The sequence below is a fragment of the Oryza brachyantha genome, chromosome 4, assembly GCF_000231095.2.
Source record: "Oryza brachyantha chromosome 4, ObraRS2, whole genome shotgun sequence".
NCBI classification, from domain to species: domain Eukaryota; kingdom Viridiplantae; phylum Streptophyta; class Magnoliopsida; order Poales; family Poaceae; genus Oryza; species Oryza brachyantha.
Window position 1 is genome coordinate 11,540,542 of NC_023166.2, and position 22,825 is coordinate 11,563,366.

At 44.5% G+C, this 22,825-nt stretch overlaps 3 protein-coding genes across 3 annotated transcripts; all 3 read left to right on the top strand.

Moving 5' to 3' along the window:
- Positions 1-947: 947 nt before the first annotated feature.
- On the top strand, positions 948-12,786 carry LOC102700048 (non-functional NADPH-dependent codeinone reductase 2-like). Its single transcript, XM_040523388.1, is given in 8 exon segments — positions 948-1,476; positions 2,704-2,947; positions 3,511-3,690; positions 4,025-4,258; positions 9,802-9,986; positions 10,073-10,299; positions 10,379-10,575; positions 12,548-12,786. Coding segments are annotated over 8 exon segments (1,821 nt in total). The 5' UTR covers positions 948-1,156; the 3' UTR covers positions 12,782-12,786.
- A 2,092-nt stretch (positions 12,787-14,878) lies between these two features.
- LOC102700613 (glutamate decarboxylase 4-like) lies at positions 14,879-17,626 on the top strand. The gene is made up of 5 exons (XM_006652275.3): positions 14,879-15,235; positions 15,363-15,563; positions 15,674-16,142; positions 16,244-16,296; positions 16,902-17,626. Exons 1-5 carry the CDS (start codon positions 14,933-14,935, stop codon positions 17,394-17,396), a joined length of 1,521 nt encoding a protein of 506 aa, XP_006652338.2. The 5' UTR covers positions 14,879-14,932; the 3' UTR covers positions 17,397-17,626.
- Positions 17,627-20,990: 3,364 nt separating this feature from the next.
- LOC102711255 lies at positions 20,991-22,809 on the top strand. Its single transcript, XM_006653395.3, has 3 exons — positions 20,991-21,948; positions 22,043-22,385; positions 22,500-22,809. The coding sequence occupies exons 1-3, from the start codon at positions 21,085-21,087 to the stop codon at positions 22,634-22,636; spliced, it is 1,344 nt and encodes a 447-aa protein (XP_006653458.2). The 5' UTR covers positions 20,991-21,084; the 3' UTR covers positions 22,637-22,809.
- The last annotated feature ends 16 nt before the right edge of the window (positions 22,810-22,825 follow it).

Sequence of the window (22,825 nt, forward strand, 5' to 3'; positions counted from 1 at the left end):
GAACGTATTGGGTACGTCAAGCACTACGTCATAGGCCTCAGTCTGCAATTTTTTTCAAAAACATCACATTGGATATACGGATATATATTTAAAATATTAAACATAGTCTAATTATAAAACAAATTATAGATTTCGCTAAGAAATTGCGAGACGAATTTTTTGAACCTAATTAATCCGTCATTAGCATATATAGGTTACTGTATCACTTATAGCTAATCATGTACTAATTAAGATCAAAAGATTCGTCTCACGGTTTCTCCCGTAACTGTGTAATATTAGTTGTAATGTTTATGTATATTTAATGCTTCATTTAGATGTTAAAAATTCGATGTGATATTTTTGGAAAACTTTTTTGAGAATGGATGTTTGTTTTCCTCTAGCTTTTTTTAAGTATATGTCATTGAATGTTTGTATGCTAATTAAAAGTATTAAATATGAGCAATTTTATCGTCCAATAAAAAATACCTCGTGGTATCAAATCGTTATTACCGTTGGATCTAAACAGCGCATGTCCTACTCAACTAGATCCAATGGTGAGAACTAGATCCAATGGTGAGAAATGATTTGCTACCTTGAGGTACCGGTACCTCCAAGTACTTTTTGTTAGACTGGAGTAAATCTCATTAAATATAGACTATTAATAAAAACCCACCTCATACTCTGGACTATTTCATGAGACGAATCTATTAAGTCTAATTAGTCCATGATTAGCGAACGTGATGCTACAATAAACATTTGCTAATTGTAGATTAATTAGGCTTAAAAATTTGTCTAATAAAATAGCCTTTATTTATATAATTAGTTTTATTATCAGCCTATATTTAATACTAGTCCAAACATCCGATACGACAAATACCTCCTATAAAAAATCCTTAAATCCAAACGGCCCCTGAACACGGCTACCGTCTCACAGAGTTCTTGTGATTCTATTTTGCCACTCAATTAATGCAGACGCAGACGATTCGTTCAGCTGGACCCTTGTGTAATACTGCGGAGTTAGCTCGTCAAGGTACTAGCTAGCTGCCCGTCTTTACTACCCCTTTATAATCTCTCGAGCGTCTTGACTACTTGAGTCTTGAGGAGCTTCGCGTGTAAAGCCCCGTAGTGCATTCAGTCCTTCCCCACGAGAATCGCCCGTAAGAGCTCGGCCGACGCCATGGCGGCGGCGGTTCCGGAGGTGGCCCTGCGGCACGGCAACGCGACGAGGCCCATGCCGGCGGCCGGCATGGGCACGGCGGAGTTCCCGGTCGTGCCGGAGAGGACCAGGGGCGCCGTGCTGGCGGCGCTCGAGGTGGGCTTCCGCCACTTCGACACCGCCGTGCTGTACGGCACGGAGGCGGCGCTCGGCGACGCCCTCGTGGAGGCGGCGCGGCGCGGGCTCCTGGCGTCCCGGGAGGAGGCGTTCGTCACGTCCAAGCTGTGGTGCACCCAGTGCCACGCGGACCTCGTGCTCCCGTCCCTTCGCGAAAGCCTACGGTACGAACGGTTACGCCTACGCCACGACACTTCGATCGACCAGTGGCATTGGCCACTTTGGCCAGTACTCCTGAGCAAACAATTAGGCCTTGTTTACATTGTAATTTTTTTATAAAAAAACATTGCATCGAATTTTAAACATATATTTAAAGTATTAAACCTATTCTAATTATAAAATAAATTTTAAATTCCGTCAGGAAACCGCGAGACAAATTTTTTAAGTCTAATTAATCCGTCATTAGCACATGTTGGTTACTGTAGCATTTATGGATAATTATATTCTCAAAAGATTCGTCTCATGATTTCCCCTATAACTATGTAATTAGTTTTAATGTTCATGTATATTTAATCATTTAGGTGTCTAAAAATCGATGTGATGTTTTTGAGAAAAGTTTTTGGAAACTAAACATGGCCTTAATCTTGTCTCATCCGTATACACATCTTTAGTTCTGTGAGCAATTTGTGTTTTTTAGTTGTTTTAAAACGATCCATCTTAACTTCATAGAGGTGAGATGATTTTTTTAAAACTTTTTTCATAGATTGATTAATGGTAGTTTGGGCCTAATACAGCTGAACTTTGCAAGGAAATGAATGCATACTAATGCATTATATATATAAGCATATCATTATCATACCATAATTATTTGAATTAATTTACTCGGTCCGCAAGCATACTTGAAATGCTGTAATTTAAATATATTCAAATGTGTATTATTAAACAATTTTGAATATTTAAAAAATATGGTCCTTTGTTAGACCGAATTTTTCAAGAGGTTACACTGAAAAGACAAAAAGAGAACATATATAGCTAGCACCACTTTTGAAATATAGAGGTGTTTCAAACTCGTTCTATTTTTGTTTGATATGCCTTTATTAAGTATAAACTATACACAAATCGCTTGCTTTTAATTCAATAATATTTGTTCACGCATGCGCACCCGCGCACATGCAAATAAGCATATGCGTGACCCCTATTTTACGCTACTATTTAGCTGTTTCCATATTAACTTAATATATAACCACCCTCACTAATGTTAACTTATGACGCACAATGACTATATTAGTCTTCACAGAACTATTGCCTTGTGCAATGTAAGAGTGCTTTGGGTTAAATTAATATCATCTATCGGATCAAAGAAAATCAATGGCTCACACCAAAAATTGTATACTGTGAAAAAGCACATTTTTTTTGTTGTTTTCTCCATGATCTTGTGAGAGCTCATGCAGGAACCTGCAAATGGAGTATGTCGACCTGTACCTGATCCACTGGCCGATCAGCGTGAAGCCTGGGCCAATCGTGCTCCAGGCAAAGAAAGAGGACGCCGTGCCGTTCGACTTCGAGGGCGTGTGGCGGGCAATGGAGGAGTGCCACCGGCTTGGCCTCGCCAAGGCCATCGGCGTCAGCAACTTCACCACCAAGCACCTCGACAACTTGCTAGCAGTGGCCACCATCCCCCCTGCCGTAAACCAGGTTAATTAGCCTTCGCTTGCTTGGCCCAGTGAATTAGATCCAACGATTAGAAACGATTTGGCATCGCGAGGTACCGGTATCTCGAGATATTTTTTTGTTATTTTTTGTTGGACCGTAAAATTGCTCTTTTTTAATAATACCATAAATTTTTTTTTGATATAAAGGTGTTGGTCGAAAAAGAGTTTAACCAAAGCTTGTGGTAGCAAATATGTTTGACTCAAAACTATATTTTTTAAGGCCGACTCCGGTGCATATTACTTGTAGTATAATTTAATTTGATCTAATTTTGTTGGACGATTGTGATTAAATTATACTACCAATAATTTTAGGTGTAGTAGAATTCTGAGAGAGCAATATCGTCTTTTTTACTGTGATAGTAAGTGGGCGTTTTTTTTATCCGTGCATAATGTGATAAAAAAATAATAAATACAAATCAAATATTAATCAAAGTATGAAAATACCCTTTTAAATCAATGGACGAGATTAGTTCTACTTGCAGTATTATACTACAAGTAATATGCAGCGAAGCGTTGCCCACATTTTTTACGTCAATGGACCTGCAGGTAGAGATGAACCCGGTTTGGCAACAGAAGACGTTGAGGGAGTATTGCGCCAAGAAGGGTATCCATGTCACAGCGTACTCCCCGCTAGGAGGGCAGAACTGGAGAGGCGACAACAACAACGTGATGGAATCCCCCGTGCTCGCGGAGATTGCCCGAGCTAGAGGCAAGAGTGTCGCACAGGTAAGCTTGGTACCATGTTTACCCATTTTTGGTCCCTACCCCCATTGTTGAGTGTATGCATAAGGCTTACTCGTGTAGCTGGGTATGGTTAGTTTAGTCAAAATAAATATCATGTAGTACATGAAGAGTCGTTTTAACAACAATACTGAAAAACCATGCATATAGGCTTGTTCAAATGGACATTGCCCTCTCATTGGGATGATAGGATGTGCAAGTATCCATGATAAGTTCTTAAAAAGGGCTCACACAAAGTTGTTCCTACGTCTCTTAAAAAAAGAGAGAGAAAACTCTCATGCATTGCTTTTGTTTTTTTTTGTTTCCCTTTTCCCTTTAGGTGTCATTGAGATGGATTTACGAGCAAGGAGTGACCCCCATCGTCAAGAGCTACAACAAGGAGAGGCTGAAACAAAACCTTGAGATCTTCGACTGGGAGCTGACAGAGGACGACCATCGCAAGATCAACCAGATCCCGCAGAAGAAGATTGTGACCGCTGCATTGTTGTTCTCTCCGGGCGGTGAATTCACGTCGATTGATTTTTCAGACATCGAAATTGTTGAGGAATAGGTGGTGAAGAAGCTAAAGGTGTATGCCCCTCTCGGGGGCACGGCACACAGTGCTTGCAGTTCTTAAATATGGATTAATTGTTGTGTTGATGAAAGGATTTGCGTTTGAATAATTATTTTGCGAGCGTCTTTTGAACAGTAAATGTATATAGCGTGCAATTCATTTTGGTCAGCAAACAAAATTGAATATGTGAACATCGCAGCCAGTAAATTCGAGCTAAGTATTGTTCACTCATGGAGGAGGAGCGCGGCAAGCAGGGAGTGTAGTGTCAACAACAAACTGAGGTCCACACCATTAACACCTTGGCGAGGTAAGTTTGGGCCAGTTAAGACGACATAGAGAAGAAAGGAATCGGTCACTTGAAAAATCGATGCTAACTAATTCCCAACACTACTGTGAAGAAAGACTGCAAAGATGGTGTGGTCTAGATCTCCTCGCTCGTTGCAAGGGATTCATGATGAGTTCCTCATGTCAAAAAAAGGAAATGGTACGTTAAGGATTGGATGGATTAGCTAGGATGAACAAGACGAGATCACTCGTCAAATTAACCAGGGTTAGTCATGATTCATGAAGAGAGACTGGGATAGCTATAGGAATGCACATATATGCACATGCAATTTTTAAAATGGTAGTTCTTTTAGAAACGTATAACAATCCGGTCTTTGCCCTCCGGAGAAAAAAAAGCTACAACCACTTATCATAATTTGTCCTTAATTTGCTACATAGAGACAACCCCACTTTTGTTCTTCACCTGGTTGGAAAGAAGATGTGACATCAGCCATATTTTTACTAAATGACCGAGAGAACTGCTCACATTCTAATTAAGAACTGCTCGCATTCACCATCAAAAAAAAAATGTTCACATTCACATCAAGAACTGCTCACATTCTAATCAAGAACTGCTCAAATTCAGTATATAAACTGTACATATATTCAATCTCACATTCATAAAAATTGAAATATTGCAATTATCACTTTGACTGGAGTCAGTTAACCATAACACATAGATGCAGATTACTCGCAGCTCCGCCGCCGCGAGTTGCCGCCCCGCCGCCGCCACGAGCAGCAGCCCCACCACGCCCATCCCTTGCCCCCGCGCATTTCTTCCCCTTCTTGGATGTGCTCGTTGGCGCCACAGCATCCATCTTGGGCAATGGCGAAGGATGGAAGTCACTGGGGCGGAGGGAAAACCTAGCTTGGGGAGGGATTTTGGCACGGCTGGTGACAAGTTTTGGCACAACGAGAAGAAGATTTGGCGGGGTGACCGCACGTGCATCTGATCCTTTGCCGCCAGCATAGACTTGCGGAGATTGCTCCAACGCGCGATGGGGCATCGATTTGCCTGGGACAATGAGTGTTTGCCATCGATGAAACTATCGCCGTATGGACTCTCTTTCTGCATTTAATTGCTGCCACGTATGACATTTTCCTCCTTTGCATCGCTAAATCAACGATGTTGGCTGACCTACTTGCCCTAAGGATAGTTTGATTGGATTGATTGGGAGTTATTCTAGTGGGCATCCTAGGGAAGAAAAATAGTCGTAGATCATAGGATCATAAATGATTGGATTGATTAGGAGTTAGTAAAAAAACTATTTTTCGATTTTAGTGCTCAACGTTTGACCATTAGTCTTATTTCAAAATTTTGTTAAAAACTTAAAAAAATTAGTCACGCATAAGCTACTATTCATGTTTTATCTTCTACTAACAATACAAATATTAATCGAAAAAATTTTTAAATAAGACGAAGAGTCGAGCATGGTATCCAACAACTAAAAAATAAATTTATTTTGGGACGAAGGAAGTAGTATCTAATTATTATTTCAGATGAGCAGTGAAACTATACCCTATTACCCTCCCGGTCACTCTGTACAAAAAATGTTGTTCAAACCAGATTAATTACAGGGATTTTTTTGAGATGTTGGCTTGCACTGTAGCTGGTAGAGCTTAAAGTGAGTAAGCGGGTGTACCTGTGTCACGATCATTTGGAGCTCCCAGCCTGTTATTACTTGGATCCTCTGCACTCCAGTGCTTTTTTGTTTGGACATGTGATGCTTCGGGAGTATTCGAGGGTGATAGCTAAACTACGTGTATGTAAAAAATAATTTGAATTATATATATATACACTTAGACTGTGTTCGGCGGCGAGGAGGAGTTAGTTATTTAGCACGGAAAACATAGTAATAGATTAGTACCTGATTAAATAATTATTAATTATTAAAAAAATATAAAATAGATTAATATGATTATTTAAAACAACTTTTCTATAGAAAATTTCGTAAAAAATACACCGTTTAGTAATTCGGCAAGCGTGCGCGTGAAAAACGAGTAAGTTTAGATACCTTATTAGCTGTATCGAACGCGACCTTAGTGATCTAAAAGTCGATGATAAAAATAAATTTTAATAAAAATACCTCAAAATTAAAAATAAACTTTAATAAAAACCTTAAAATTAACCCAAAGGTTATGTTGAAAATTTAAATTTTTAAAAAAAAGATGGATTATTTTATTCTCCCTATTTGATTGGAAGGGTCGACGAGACTTTTATAATGCGTCAGCATCAAGTTATCTTAGCATACTACAACACCACACGCATGATAGCTCCTACTACAGTTCGTTAAGCATGTTATTTCGCTTCTATACGAGCTAAACTTTGAATTTTTAGTTAATATTGAGTTTTTTATAATTTTGAATTTTTAACTTTACACTTGATTTTAAGGGTTTTTAAAGTTAAAGTTTATTTTTCAGTTTTGCTTTTTAATCGCCGTAAACACGTATATAAAATTTCTATTACCAAATTTTCCGTCTATAAATCTATCATTTAGCTTTTAAAAAAACCCAACATGGACCCCGTGATTTTTCCACTCCAGTGACCAACGTCGACGCCACACACCATAATTAAGGCAACTACTCACCACCTCATTTAGTTGACGGTTTTGTTAAATATCTGTGATACTTTGATTAAAATCAAACGAATGTTCCGCTCTGTACGCGAAAGTGTGAAGCAACCCACTCTATTTTCTGTCAAAGTGACCCATCAGATTTGTCCTTTCGGGCATATATAGTAAGTCTCATCCAGAGCGAGTGTCGACTGCAGCCGTGCACACACGCGCGCGAAGGCCTCGTTTAGTTTGTAAAATTTTTTTCAAAAACATCACATTAAAATTTTAAATATATATTTAAAGTATTAAACGTAGTCTAATTATAAAACAAATTTTAGATTCCGGCTGGAAACCGCAAGACGAATCTTTTGAACCTAATTAATCTATCATTAGCGCATGTGGTTACTGTAGCATTTATGGCTACTCACGTAAAAATTAAGCTCAAAATATTTGTCTCATGATTTCTCACATAACTGTGTAATTAGTTTTTCGTTTTGTCTACGTTTAATACTCTATTTAGGTGTCCAAAGATTCGATGTGATGTTTTTGGGCGAAAATTTTTGGGAACTAAACAGCTCCGAAAGTTGTGGAGCCGAGTATAGACTGCAGCCGCTATGATGGGCCGAGTTTCTCCCGGCTACATCTTTTTGCAAAAGCTTTTTCTGTCAGAAGCTGTCCCAAACGGTTCACAGGTTCGTTACAGATTCTATAAAATGAACTAAGGCCCCGTTTGGTAAGGATTCAGATTCTGGGTTTCAGTGTTTCTGATTCTGATTCTTTGTAAATCAGATTAAGGACAGAATCAGAATTAGTTTGATAAGGTGTTTGGCTAAAAACAATAAACTTGGTTTCCAATATGAGTTTTTGAGATAAATTGTCAATATTATTCCTAACGTAGCAAGAGATTTAAATTTTTATACATTTCTACATGTGTTATAATGTAAACTTTAATAATTATTGTAATATACATGTTAAATTTTTGTACATTTAATATGTGGATTAAAAACTTGTATTCAGACAAGATTAAAACACATAAAAAATGCATTAAATTTACATTACATAACATATCCATTACATCTGTCCAGTTATAAATTGAGTTGTTATAAAAATAAAGCATTATTGTTTTCGTACGAAAAGACGCTGTCACACTGCCCAATTAAAGTTCAAATGAAATTGTTCAAATTACTGCTTGTGCCGAATGATTTGATTAGTTGCATCCTACAATATTTTGCTGGACAATAACCGGGAGATATCTAAGCCCAAAACACTTCGCAGGTAGGAACTAGATTGTTAGTGCACTGTGCCCTGGCCCCTGGGGCGGCGGCAGCGGCTTTTTTGATCTAGGGTGCTGGCGGATTTCGGTCAGGGCCGGCGCGGCAGCTTGCTCGGTGAGGGGCGGCGGCGTCTGAGTGTTGGTCGGGGGCGGGGACAGCGGCGGCGTTGTCGGGACGGCAACAACGTGTTTGGGCACGGCGGCTGCATCGTTGGTTTTGATGAACAGCGGCGGCGACGGCGGTTTCGAGGGGGCGGCGACGAGCAGCCCTAGACGACGGTTGGGAACGATTCGATCTGTTCATGGAGAGAGCGGTGGGAAGAGGGGTACATTGGTGGTATTGGTGGGTAATCTTTTTAATAAGATAGGGGTATTTTCAGTATTTGGTTGGTTTGATTCAGGTAGGAAACCCAGTTTTTGCAGATTGCGAGGCAGGTGTAAAATTGAGAATCGTTTCTCGTGTTTTAACTCATAATCAGAATCACAAACGGACCGTTTGGATTGGATTTTCCTAATTCTACAGAGAATCAAGGTTGAGAATCCCTATCAAACGGGGCCTAAGAATCCAGAAGCTGAGTTTAGAAGTTTTTCCAGATTCTCAGAAGCTGGCTACGAAGCAACTACTTCTCAGAATTTAAAACTCCCCTAAACAGGCCCTATAGTTTGTACTGATCGAAGTCATTTCGGTTCTACTTATACTTATAATCTGAAATGTATTTTTACAAATTTGGGGGTTATTTTATATTTTTTAATAACTTGATTTTTCAAATTATTAAATACAATGTTTTGTTCTCTCCGATTAATTGACACCGTTGACTTTTGGATTTACGTTTGACTATTCGTCATATTTAAAATTTTTATTTAAATATATAAAATTATAAATGATACTTGGAGTTACTTTAGTCATAAATCAAATCATCATAAAATAATTAATAATTATATAAATTTTTTAAATAAAATAAAGGGAGTAGTTTTCTTTTTATGGAAAACCAAAGACCCCTCCTATCTATTCACCTCCACAGAAAACGTGATTTCCACTACAGGGACCAACGTCGACGTCACACATATTAACTACTTGCCACCTTATTTACTTGACGGTTTAGTTAAATATCTGTGATATTTTCATTAGAATCAAACGAATGTTCCGCTCGATCTGTACACGAAAGTCGTGGAGCCGAGCGTCGACTCCAGCCGTGCACACGCACGCGCGCACCGTCCTGCTGAAGCTCTCGACCAGCCGGCGGCCGCGCGCCATGGCGAGAGCGGTTCCGGAGGTGGCTCTGCAGCACGGCGACGAGAGGGCGCGGCCGATGCCGGCGGTCGGCATGGGCACGGCGGAGTTCCCGGTCGTGCCGGACAGAGTCAGGAGCGCCGTGCTGGCGGCGATCGAGGTGGGCTACCGCCACTTCGACACCGCCGCCCTGTACGGCACGGAGGCGCCGCTCGGCGAGGCCGTGGCCGAGGCGGTGCGGCGTGGGGTCGTCGCGTCCCGCGAGGAGGTGTTCGTGACCACCAAGGTGTGGTGCACCAAGTGCCACCCGGACCTCGTGCTTCCCTCCCTCCAGGAAAGCCTACGGTAATCAATCAATCAAAGTCTACCGATCGACTGGATTTTCCTGAGACGATCATTCCACGTGTTCTTAATCTTGTGGCCATCACCAGCAACCTGCAAATGGAGTACGTGGACCTGTACTTGGTCCACATGCCGATCAGCCTGAAGCCCGAGGCATCAGGGTTCCCGCTGAAGAAAGAGGACGTCGTGCCGTTCGACTTCGAGGGCGTGTGGCGGGCAATGGAGGAGTGCCACCGGCTGGGCCTCGCCAAGGCCATCGGCGTCAGCAACTTCACCACCAAACACCTCGACAAGCTGCTTGCAGAGGTCACTATACTCTTCTGATTTCGCCGTTTTTTTATCTTCAGTTTTCGCTCAACATTTCTGCTAATCATCGATCGATCGATTGATCAAATCTTGGTTTGATCTGCGGGTAGAGATGAGCCCAGTCTGGCGGCAGAGGACTGTGAGGGAGTACTGTGCCACGAAGGGCATCCACGTCACGGCCTACTCCCCGCTGGGCGGGCAGAACTGGGGAGGCCACGGCAACGACGTGATGGGATCCCCGGTGCTCGCGGAGATCGCTGAGGCTAGAGGCAAGAGCATCGCGCAGGTACGTAGGACTGATATGGAACTACGGTTCTACAATAAATTTTTCACCACTTTCAAACGACAAAACGGTGATCATGATGGCAAATGTTCGCCCACCGCCAAATTAATATTCTCCCACTGCCAAAATAACGATAAATGATGTTACCTTCGTTTTATAATATAAGATGTTTAATTTTTTTTTATAACGTTTGACCATTCGTTTTATTCAAAAATTATAAAAAAAATGATAAGTCGTGCTTAAAGTTATTTTTGATAATAAAGTATGTAACAAGCAAAATAAATGATATTTCATAAATTTTTTGAACATTACAAATAAAAAAATCAAACATCTTACAACGGTGGGAGTATTATCATAACGCATAGACGGTGACATGCCATTTTAGCACCCTGTGCAAATATCATATAGATATACGGTATGTAAATACATCAGGATAGACTTGTCGAAGTCAGTATTACTACCAACGAGGACGAGTCTGTGGCCTATGGGGATGGCTAATTGACGAATGCTTGCTAGTAAGCAATGTGGCGAATACATACTCAATTCACACTTAGTAAGTCGCTTTCTCAAAACAATATGACATGTTATATTTTAACCATAGCTCTTCTCTACCATTTACAATAATATTGCTATTTGTATGCCTACCTTTTCTGTTTTACAAGCCAATTGATTGATTTAATTGTAGGAACTTATAAGTTTAATTATCACATGCCAAGTAACCATGTTTAGTTCAGTTACCTCAGTACTCTATGTGGCAATTTAGCATCAACTAGTCGCCAAACCGGCCTATGCATCGCACGTGCTTGTTATGGATATTATAAATAGATAGATTCGCTATTTTGCCATTGACTAGCGATTAGTTCTATCAATTGTTGTCAATGAGAGCATAAGTCTACTAATTATAAAAATTAAAATTTTAATCACGCATATTGAATTTGTTTGTCATTTTATATTTATAGTGGTCCCTTAGATTAATGGATATTCTATATCAGTTATAATCCCCTGCTTATTAGTTTTGAATTCTAAAACTAAAGTAATTAAATTCTAAACTTGATTCTATGATAGGTACAACTTCATATTTATTGGTTCTAAATTTAGGATTATTAAAATTAATGAAAGAGTTTGCGATAGTTAGAATGACATGTTTTATTGAGCCAAAATTTCAGTGTCCATCTATGGTTTTGATAATATATAGGGCTTTTTTACCATTCTTGAAAAATATCCTGAGATTCTAAAAATTATAGTACCTTAAGGTACTTAAGGTACATTGTATATCGAGGTACTAAAATTTTACACTAAAAATATGTTATCTCAAGGTATTTTTTAACGATATTAAAAAAGAGGTTTTTTACTATCCTTGAAAAAATATCTCAATGTACTACACTTTTTTTAATGTAAAATGTATGGTACCTTAAAATATATTGTATCTTAAAGTACCAAAAATTTGTACTAAAATTCTTAATACCTCAAGGTATTTTTCAAGAACGATAAAAAAAGCCTAAAAAAATTATGTATGTATACATAGTCAACAACCAGATCTTGTTGGTTAGAGTGGTAGTTCCTTTGGAGTGCCTAGTTAGTATAGTACAAAAAGGATATTCACCGTAGCAATGCAATTTCCCCTAAATCACCCTTGTACAACCAACCTTCAAGCCTATGCAAACTTAATAGTGTTAACTGAGAACGTTGGCTATGCACCTGTCCACTGTAAAAACAATGATCAAAATATGTGGCATGTAAGTGCACTTCACTGCATAAATAGTTACATCACCTCGCCTGATAGTTTAAAATATGCTTCATATATGTGCTGTGTACACTGCTACCTTATTTTAGCCTGAAAAACATCTGATCATTTGCTCCATACCTAGGTACTTCATATATATATATAGGGATACTATCTGTTGTGGCTGATAACCAAGGGTTACTTTGCCAAAAAAAAAGTCTTTGAAATGTCTTTGTTTTTTTCTTCATTCAGGTGTCATTGAGATGGATTTATGAGCAAGGAGTGACCCCAATCGCCAAGAGCTACAATAAGGAGAGGCTGAAACAAAACCTTGAGATCTTCGACTGGGAGCTGACCGAGGAAGACCATCTGAAGATCAGCCAAATCCACAGAAGAAGATTTCATCTGCAGAATTGCTTTCTCCGAATGGTGAGTTCACATCAGTTGATCTTTCGGACATTGAAATTGTGGAGGAGTAGGTGGTGAAGATGCCTGCCCCTGTTGTGGCACACATGCTTGGAGAACTTTAACAATGATGTAGTTTTTCACTTGTGTATGTATGAAAAGATTCAATAAGGATTTGTCATTGAAAAATAGATCACTATGAAATGTGAATTATTTACCTTCAGATGATCGGTTATCAAATAAACAAATATTCATTTCTTTATACTGGCTGAATGTATATGCTTTGCAAAGGATAAAACCATATAACATTATTTCTAGAATAAATAGAAATTTTTTTATGAAATATGTGATCATCTTATTTATATAGGAAATATTCATATCAATTTGATTTTATGTGGATATCCATCTAGATTTGATTGATTTTTAATATTACGAAGTTAGCGGGGGTAAATTGTAAAAATGCAATGGGAGTAGGTGGTGGTGGCAGATTCACTGTCACCACCACTAGAGGCTTTTATAGTGGTAAAGATATGCCATTGACTGGTTATGCTATTGTAAAATTAGATATTCTCATGTATGGCATCAAGCTTTTTTTCTCTTCCATGTATGCCTTCCACGCCACTCAAGAGAAGAAACAACATCTTTTTGGAAAAATAACAAAATTGCCCCTAGACTCCTCTAGGCTCTCCTGCACCGTAAAACACCGGTTCGTCCCCATGCTACCAGGGTTCCAAGAATTGTTTGGCAACTGAATATTGCTTCCGAGCATTTTTTTAGAGGATTGCTAGGCGACGGTATTATGTCTGAACGGAACGTCTCTATGTGGAGATGGGCGGGTGGAGGCGATGCATGCGAAGGCCGACGGACGGAATACCGTCCCCTAGTTTTTCTTTTTTTTTATTATCATGATAACCAGCGAAAATGGATGAAAACTAAACAAAAAAGAATTTCAAATTGATTTTTTTTGAAACTTGGCTAGTTTAGAATTGGCAAGACACGTACTTCGTACTCTTTTGAAAGAAGTAAGCGGAGAATCTGTCACCATCACACTATCAACTCTTTTCACTTTTTTTTGAGAATATAGCATAAGATCTATGTATCAGTCATACATAACTAACTATCTTTTAACTTTTAAAAAAAAATGTAGCAGAGGGCATATTGTTTCAGTCGTCCATAACCAACTCTCTACTTTGTGTGGGAAAAAATAGACAATTTAGGGCCAAAGGGACTATGTGTCGATAATAAATATATGCAGCTAATAAGAGATGGTAAATATAGAAAATCATGATAACATGTATTAATGATAGTTATATTTAATTAAAATCTCATCGTAACGTACGAGGAATATGCTAGTATATTCAAAATAACCATGATAACCAAGTGGTTTTCTGTCAAATTTTAGGAAACCTTGCATGACACATACATCATATTCAAAAGTCTAGATTAGCATGTGCTACCAACAGCTAATCCCAACCACGGACAAGAAAATAGTTTTAGAGAACTAGTGTAGTACATGGTGTGCTGTTCAGACCAAACAACCCGCCTCGGAAGCCTTCATTTTACTCTGCTCCCTTTTTAGAGAACTAGTTAAGTACATGGTGTATTAAGATTAAGTTTGACTTCTACACATGATGTGTATATTAATATATGTATAGTTATTAGAGTTTATTTCTTTTTGTTACAATTTATATGTGTCAAATTTAGATATACCTGTTTGTGAAGCGATATGTCGTTAATTATTTTATCTTATTATTTTTTTCATAACTATTCTGAAGATTATGTAAAAACGAGGGATATCCTTCGATGGTTTAGAATCCATCTCCCCATGTTGGGGATCTTCGATTAGGATGAATGGGACGCAACAACACAAGACCCCTCACAGAAGACACAAACATCCATTTCTTGATACGAGGACCGGAGTGTTCTGTTCGCCTAACCGCGCGGGGGCGAGTCATTATCGAATAATTTAACAAGCCACGCAACAAAATCCAAGCAGCGCCGAGGAAGCAAACGGAGGCCAGCAAGCAAAGCAGCAGCTAGCATCACGCAATTCAGGCCGAAGCAGAGTCCCCGAGGCAGCAAGAACACGGGACAAGCAAAGCACAGGTCCTGACGACCCGCCCTGCTTTATATATAAGTGCGCAGCCGCGCGCATGTACTGGTCGTCGTCAGGGCCTAAATCTCGCCGTGCGTGCGTTTCAGGAAGAGATCGAGAGGAGAGGAGCCACGGGTATGGTTCTGACGCACGTCGAGGAGCTCGGCGATGCCGGCGAGGCGGCGGCGGCGGCGGCCGTGTTCGCGTCGAGGTACGTGCAGGAGCCGGTGCCGAGGTACGAGCTCGGGGAGAGGTCGATATCCAAGGACGCGGCGTACCAGATCGTCCACGACGAGCTGCTGCTGGACAGCAGCCCGCGGCTGAACCTGGCGTCGTTCGTCACCACGTGGATGGAGCCCGAGTGCGACAAGCTCATCCTCGAGGCCGTCAACAAGAACTACGCCGACATGGACGAGTACCCCGTCACCACCGAGCTCCAGGCAAGCACGCCGCACTGCCGTCCTAGCTTCTGTTCCAAGTTTTTTGGGTCGAGCCCATTGCTTGCATTGTGGTTGACGAGTGACGACGACGACGGTCGGCCGGTGGTGCGCCGCCGCATGAATGCAGAACCGGTGCGTGAACATCATTGCGCGGCTGTTCAACGCGCCGGTGGGCGACGGCGAGAAGGCCGTCGGGGTCGGCACGGTGGGATCGTCGGAGGCCATAATGCTCGCCGGGCTGGCCTTCAAGCGGCGCTGGCAGAACAAGCGGAAGGAGGCGGGGAAGCCCTACGACAAGCCCAACATCGTCACCGGAGCCAACGTGCAGGTGCGTGCCGTGCAAAGCGGATCGAGCGCGCCATGGAAATTGACCTCACGAGGAACTCGCTTTTGATACTGATGGCGCTTCTCTGCCTCCCGCTCGGCGCGCGCGCGCAGGTGTGCTGGGAGAAGTTCGCGCGCTACTTCGAGGTGGAGCTGAAGGAGGTGAAGCTGAGCGAAGGGTGCTACGTGATGGACCCGGAGAAGGCCGTGGAGATGGTCGACGAGAACACCATCTGCGTCGCCGCTATCCTCGGCTCCACCCTCACCGGCGAGTTCGAGGACGTGGAGCGCCTCAACGACCTCCTCGCCGCCAAGAACAAGCGGACGAAGTGGGACACGCCGATCCACGTCGACGCGGCCAGCGGCGGGTTCGTCGCGCCGTTCCTCTACCCGGAGCTGGAGTGGGACTTCCGGCTGCCGCTGGTGAAGAGCATCAACGTCAGCGGCCACAAGTACGGCCTCGTCTACGCCGGCGTCGGATGGGTCATCTGGCGCAACAAGGAGGACCTGCCGGAGGAGCTCATCTTCCACATCAACTACCTCGGCGCCGACCAGCCAACCTTCACGCTCAATTTCTCCAAGGGCACGACTTAATTTTCCCGGAATTAAAAAATCCACAAAACCATCATCAAGAGTAGTAAGTACATTTTGTGATTTGACAAGTTCATTTTTTTGTGTGTGCAGGGTCTAGTCAGATTATTGCGCAATATTATCAGTTCCTTCGACTCGGATTTGAGGTATATATACCGGCAATTTCATGAAAATACCGTCCAGTAATGTACTAATGTGTTTGAGAATTTCCAGAAATGTCGAGCCAAACTGTTGAATTTTAACATATTTCGTTAAACTTGAACCTGTTTTTGTTAAATTCGAAAAACTCGACTGAATGAATGTTCTAGGGAAACTGTTTTTAGTACTTCCACCCGTGTGCTTGCATGTCATCTAAAGTTATCAAATATGAAAAAATGATAAGATAGATTAATATGAGTTATATCACTTCACAAACATGTAAGTTTAAATTCGAATTCTACAAGTTTATTTTTGTTATTTTTGTTACCACATGTAGAATTCGAATTTGAACTTGCATGTTTGTGAAGTGATCTAACTCATATTAATCTATCTTACCAAATTTTTTTCATATTTTTTGATGACTATTTAGATAACATGCAAACAATGGGTGAACATCCACCTATGTGCTAAAAAACTGCGTCCGAATGTTCTACCGGAAACTGAAAGTTCAGAGATTTCTTTCCGAAACTGTGAACGCCGTCTGAACTTTGAACACCAGCCATTTACTTGAGTTCACGAACCTGCTAGAAATTTGAATTGGTTGTCGCTGCAGGGGTACAAACACGTGATGAACAACTGCATGGAGAGCGCGAGGACGCTACGGGAGGGCCTGGAGAAGACGGGGCGCTTCACCATCATCTCCAAGGAGAAAGGCGTGCCGCTGGTGGCCTTCACGTTCAAGGGCGGCGCCGGCGCCGGCCCGCTGGCCTTCAAGCTGTCGGCTGGCCTGCGGCGGTACGGGTGGATCGTGCCGGCGTACACGATGCCGGCGGCGCTGGAGCACATGACGGTGCTCCGCGTCGTCGTCCGGGAGGACTTCGGCCGGCCGCTCGCCGAGCGGTTCCTGTCCCACGTCAGGATGACCCTGGACGAGATGGACCTCGCCGCCAAGGCCCCCGTGCCCAAGGTGAGGCTCACCATCGAGCTCGGCCCCGCCAGGACCGCCGACGAGGAGGCGTCGGTGAGGGTCGTCAAGAGCGAGCCGGTCACCGTGCACAAGCGCGTCCCGCTTGTCGCCGGCGGCGGCAAAACCAAAGGCGTTTGCTAAGGAAGGCCGGATAAAATACTGGTGGTGACACGACCAAATAAAATATGCAAACTACAAGCGTGCCGAAGTGAATCATCATGTGTAGACATCCAAATGATATCAATCTGGACTGCACTCTGATGAAGTTTCAGAGATAAACACGAGCAGACACTACACTGAAATATGTACATAAAAAAATTTGTGAAACACAGGCACGTTATAACATGCTCGAGCACGATATTATTGCGAAATTAACACCATTGCAACGAATTGAAAGGGAAGATAACTGCAATTATTTAGCTCTACAAGACTACGACAACACTTCCCTGAAGTATTTAGGTCCAGGATTATGGACGAACACGATTTGCGGTGGCCGGTTTACGAGGTTCGCTGCTGCTGCTTCAGCACTTGCGGGAGAAGAGGCCGGAGCAAACCTCGTGGAAGGCCTCGAGGATGGCGGCGCGGTGCTCCCGGGCGTTGACGGACACGTAGCAGTTGAGCAGGGCGCGCAGCTCCGCCGGCTCGGCCATCCGCTTCGACGTGATCACCTCCGCGATGGACCGCCGGAACTCCTCCGGGGGGTCGCTCGTCCTCCTGTCCACCGCCACCAGCACGACGCACGGCCTCCTCTGGCCGCACGACGCGCCGTCCTCGTGGCGACCGCCGCCGCCGCCGCAGAAGTCGCACGCGCACGCGCACGCGTACCGGCAAGGCCTGCCGCGCTGCCCCTGCCGCTCGGCCGTCTCCGCCGCCCCGTGGCCGCGCGGGCGCGGGCGCGACGCCGACGACCGGCCCGCCGCGGCGTCGATCATGGACTGCAGCCTCGCCTGGACCATCCCGTGTGTGAGGTTGGACAGCCCCCGTGGCGACGGCAGAGGCAGAGGCAGAGGCGGCAGCCGCTGCTCCGGCGCGTACTCCACCGACGAGCACGACGCCGACGACGACACGCTGAGGCGCGACGCGCCGCAGCACAGCGCCCGGCTGCACCTACCGTTCCTCTGCCTCGCCCCCGGCCCCGCCACCTTCTCCTTCCCCGTCACGGCCGCCTGGTTCTTGCCGCCGCCGCCGCAGCTCTTCCGCTCCGGCCGCTTGCTCCGCCCCGAGAAGAGCTGCATTGCGCCCGCCGCCGCCTCGCCACCACCCGCTCCCGCTCTGGCGCGCAATTTAGCGTCCGGACGGATGCGGTGTCCTACTAGAAGAGGACGATCGCTGTGCTGCACGATTGTAAAGCGAGCAAAGGCGCCGCCTTTTCAAACCTTGTGATTGATCCAGTTTTCTAAGCCTCGGCAAAGAGGAGGGAGTGGCGGAGTAGCTAGGCGCCTTTGGGGCTTAGCCGGATCATGCTGTCCCCTAACCTGCAGCAACTTGGCATCTCCGGTGAGCTGCTTTCTCTTTGGCTACAAATTATGTAACCTAGCTTGACAAAGCCATACCATAAACATGGATAGACTCTTATTTTAGATCGTGCCGTAGCCGCCATGGCGTGAAACTTACATGTCATAATTACAGCACCACATGCTGTTGCTTTGTATGAAGTCTTCAGATCGAGCCCAACCTTTTCACTCGATGTGGCATATCGGTGTTCACTCCCTTACGATGTGCTCAGTGTTGAGTGTTTTCAATCTTGATGTTCAACAACATTTGGTGTTAATTACTAGCTATCTGTACGTGTAATCTGTTGGCAGTTTCAGGTGTTAATTATATTCAAGAAGAATCGCTAATGAAGTCAATCTTCACGTTATTCGCCTGGTAAATTTGGTGCAAGCGCAATCGACGAGTGTTCGAGAACGGAGGAGCTAAGTACTCCACTCGTCAGCTGGAGGGTAGAATTGGTGATGAGATCAGCCTACAGATCGATTTGCAGAGCAAAGGATGTCACGAGATTAGTCGCTAACTGACATAAGCAGGCGCACAGAGCCGTGTGTAATGCCCACGTAAAGTTCATGTACATATTTCTGCTCAAGGTGGCTTCGGTTTCCAAAAAAAAAAAAAACTGTTTCAGACTTCTGACAGAAAGCTCACGTATCTGCTTCAGAGATCCTGCTCCCGTGGCATAGTGACATGTGTGCTAATCCTCCCCCTAATCATACATAAAAGAAAAAAAAAACCTTGATTAGTGTTCACTGAACCCATCCGAAAAGAGGAGACAGTGCACGCAGCCGGTGGTAGTGGCCGTCATGTGATGCGGCCATCATTGCAATTAAACTCGCAAAAAAAAAAAAACCCCGCGGGATGGTCAACAGCTTTCTAGCAAGCTCTCCTCCCCGCCCGCTTTCCATGTCGCCCTCCTTTCCGATCCGTTTCTCTCCTCCTTTTCAATTTCACGTTTTTCCTTAACGGAAGGCTGGTGCCTGCCAGTGTTCCGAGCGTTTCTGGCCAACGCTACCGTTGTGTTCTTGCGTGTGCCTGTTGTTTATGTAAGAGCAAGTTAAACAATATAGCCAACTACTGGCTCCAAATTATCTATAGTTAATCTAATAGCTAATTTATATAATAGTTGCCTATAAAACATATACTACCTTGTCCGACATGTCATAAATATATTGTATTTTAAAGTTCGTGTTTTAAAGTTTGTGTTGTAACTGACTACAAATCTGTAGCTCGCTGTTCTTCTCTCTCCTCTTTTATCTATATGAAATATGTTTATAGCTGGTACTATTATAGAGCAGTTACAATAGCAGACTTTATAAGGCAGCTATAAACATATTTTAAGAAAGTAAGATATGAGAGATAAGCAGTGAGCTATAAATTTGTAGTTAGCTGCAGCACGAACTTTAAGATAGAGTGTGTGTATGACATGTGAGACATGATAATATATATTTTATAGGAATTGGCTACTAGATTGCTTATAGATAAATTGAAGCTTTGGCTTTACTATTGAACTTGCTCTAGAATTTTTCAGCGGCTTCAGGATCAATCCATCTCTGTTTTGTTCAGTGCCGGTGGCACTGTAGAGATGCATGTCAGTTGCTGTCGGTTTGAAGATGAGATGAACGGATTTCTATTTTCGAGTTTTGGCCAGATATGGATTCTAACACCTTAAAGGGGACGTCATTTCGTTTTTACATTTCATACAAATATTTATAAAAAGATTTAAAAAATAATAAGATAAATTAATATATAATATATCACTCAATAACCTGTATGTTAATGTAACGTAAAGAATAAAATAAGTACCGCTTACTATAAATATATTAAAAGTCATATTTTTTCTATAATTTATATAAGTCAAATTTAATCCTTCGTATTGATATAGTGATATATTATACATATATCAATCATAATCGTTTAGATATCATGCACAAAAATCAATATCTAAAAGAGTTTGCCGTTTTGGCCAGTAGTAACGGAACCACAGTATACGACGATACGTATCTTGGTAAGACCCCAACCAATGAAGAGGACGTGCCATGTGCAGATGGCATAAATGTTGGAAATGCCACTTAATTTGTTGCATCGTTTTTGAGATCAGATGGTGATTAATAACAGCTTCACTAATTCCATTTGCGATAGGGCAGTGGCGGGAACAACACATGTGTTGCTTAACTATCGAGCTCTCTATCTATAAACCGTAAATGTTTCGGTTTTTTGACAGGTCATTAGGCTTTTCCTATACACCAGGGCGACCAGTAAAACGGGAGGCGTAATAGAAGGGCGGGAGAGGGACGAGCACGAGCGCGGGAAAAGGTGACCGGCCACGGGGGGCGCGATGATCGCCGACAGGCCGTCGCCGGCGGGGGCGGGGGCGGGGGAGGCGGCGGCCGTCGAGCCCGTGTCGACGCCGCTGCTGCGGCGGAGGGGGTCATACACGAGGTGCATGTCGCACGCGCGCGACGAGCTCGGCAGCTTCCGGTCGTGCCTGCGGTGGATGTGCGTCGAGCACTCGGACGGCTCCGGCGCCGCGGCGTCGTGGCTGGTGTTCGCGCTCCTCGCCGTGGCCGTCCCCGTGGCCGCGCGCGCGGCGCTGCCGCGCCGCGCCTACGACGCGCAGGTGCAGGCGTCGCTCACCCTCTCCGCGGCGCTCGCCTACGTCACGCTGTCCAGGCTCGTCCGGCGCCGCGGCCTGCGGCGGCTGCTCTACCTGGACAGGCTCCGGCACGACTCCCAGGACGTCCGCGCCGGGTACACCGTCCAGCTTGCCGGGTCCTTCAACCTCCTCGCCTGCTTCGTCCTCCCCTGCTTCCTCGCCGACGCCGCCTACAAGGTGTACTGGTACTGCGCCAACCGGCCCTTCCCACTGTGGTGGTCCGCCGCCGCGTGCGCGCTGGAGATGGCGTCGTGGATGTACCGCACGGCCATGTTCTTCATGGCGTGCGTGCTGTTCCGGATCATATGCTTCCTGCAGATCCTGCGCATGACGGGGTTCGCCCGGGACTTCGGCCAGTGCGCCGACGTCGCCGCCGTGCTGCGGCAGCACCGCCGCATCCGCGAGCAGCTCCGGCGGATCAGCCACCGCTACCGCAAGTTCATCGTGTCCTGCCTCCTCCTCGTCACGGCCAGCCAGTTCTCCGCTCTGCTCGCCGCCACCAGGCCCCACGCTCAGGTCAACATCGCCACCTCCGGCGAGCTCGCGGTGAGCACATCTACCACCCAAAACGTTCAAAAAAATCACCCGCCTTTTGCTACTTTCAGCGTAACAAAGTGCTCCGTCTATCTGTTCTCGGCAGCTGTGCTCCATGAGCCTCGTGACAGGGCTGCTCATCTGCCTCCACAGCGCGGCCAAGATCACGCACAAGACGCAGGCGATCACCAGCGTCGCGGCGCAGTGGCACGCCGACGCCACCATCAACAGCCAGGACCGTGACCACGAGAACCCCAGGACGCCCAGCAAGGCGTCCGCCAACCACTTCCACGCGGCGAGCCCCGTCGTCGTCGTCCCCCCGGGCGCCTCCTCCTCCGGCGACGAGTCCGACGACGGGTCGGCCCGGAGCGACGACGACGCCCTCGACGGCGCCAAGTTCGTGTCGTTCCACGCCACCAACATCTCCTTCCAGAAGAGGCAGGCTCTAGGTACGCAGCACGTACCGTCTCTCTCTCGTTTGGTTCTGCACGACGTGTCAGCTTTGGTGCTCGGCAGTCGGCACTGTAGCTGGTCATGGTGTTTTCTTTTTCTCTTCTCTCCAGTGACCTACCTGGAGAACAACCGGGCGGGGATCACGGTGTTCGGCTTCGTCGTCGACCGGACATGGCTCCACGCGCTCTTCATGATCGAGTTCTCGCTTGTCATGTGGCTGCTAGGAAAGACAATCGGGATATCCTAATCAAGGGCAACTAATTGAAAACTGTGTATATGATCCAGCGATAGCTCACCGTCGATGCATGTACCTGGTGTGATGTGTAGTGTAGAGTTCGTGACATCTGAATGTGTAAATCACGCGGACATATATGAGAAACCGTGTAATAGTGCTCATGATGGTGCCGGAACTACTTGATGAAATCTGCTCGTGACG

Bases quoted from the DNA above. Each gene is read 5' to 3' on its own strand.
- LOC102700613 (XM_006652275.3), top strand. From the start codon at position 14,933: ATGGTTCTGACGCACGTCGAGGAGCTCGGCGATGCCGGCGAGGCGGCG. The intron at 15,564-15,673 runs GTGCGTGCCGTG...GCGCGCGCGCAG, and splicing joins TCACCGGAGCCAACGTGCAG to GTGTGCTGGGAGAAGTTCGC. The intron at 16,143-16,243 runs GCACGACTTAAT...TTGTGTGTGCAG, and splicing joins CACGCTCAATTTCTCCAAGG to GGTCTAGTCAGATTATTGCG.
- LOC102711255 (XM_006653395.3), top strand. From the start codon at position 21,085: ATGATCGCCGACAGGCCGTCGCCGGCGGGGGCGGGGGCGGGGGAGGCG. The intron at 21,949-22,042 runs GTGAGCACATCT...TGTTCTCGGCAG, and splicing joins CCACCTCCGGCGAGCTCGCG to CTGTGCTCCATGAGCCTCGT. The intron at 22,386-22,499 runs GTACGCAGCACG...TCTTCTCTCCAG, and splicing joins CCAGAAGAGGCAGGCTCTAG to TGACCTACCTGGAGAACAAC.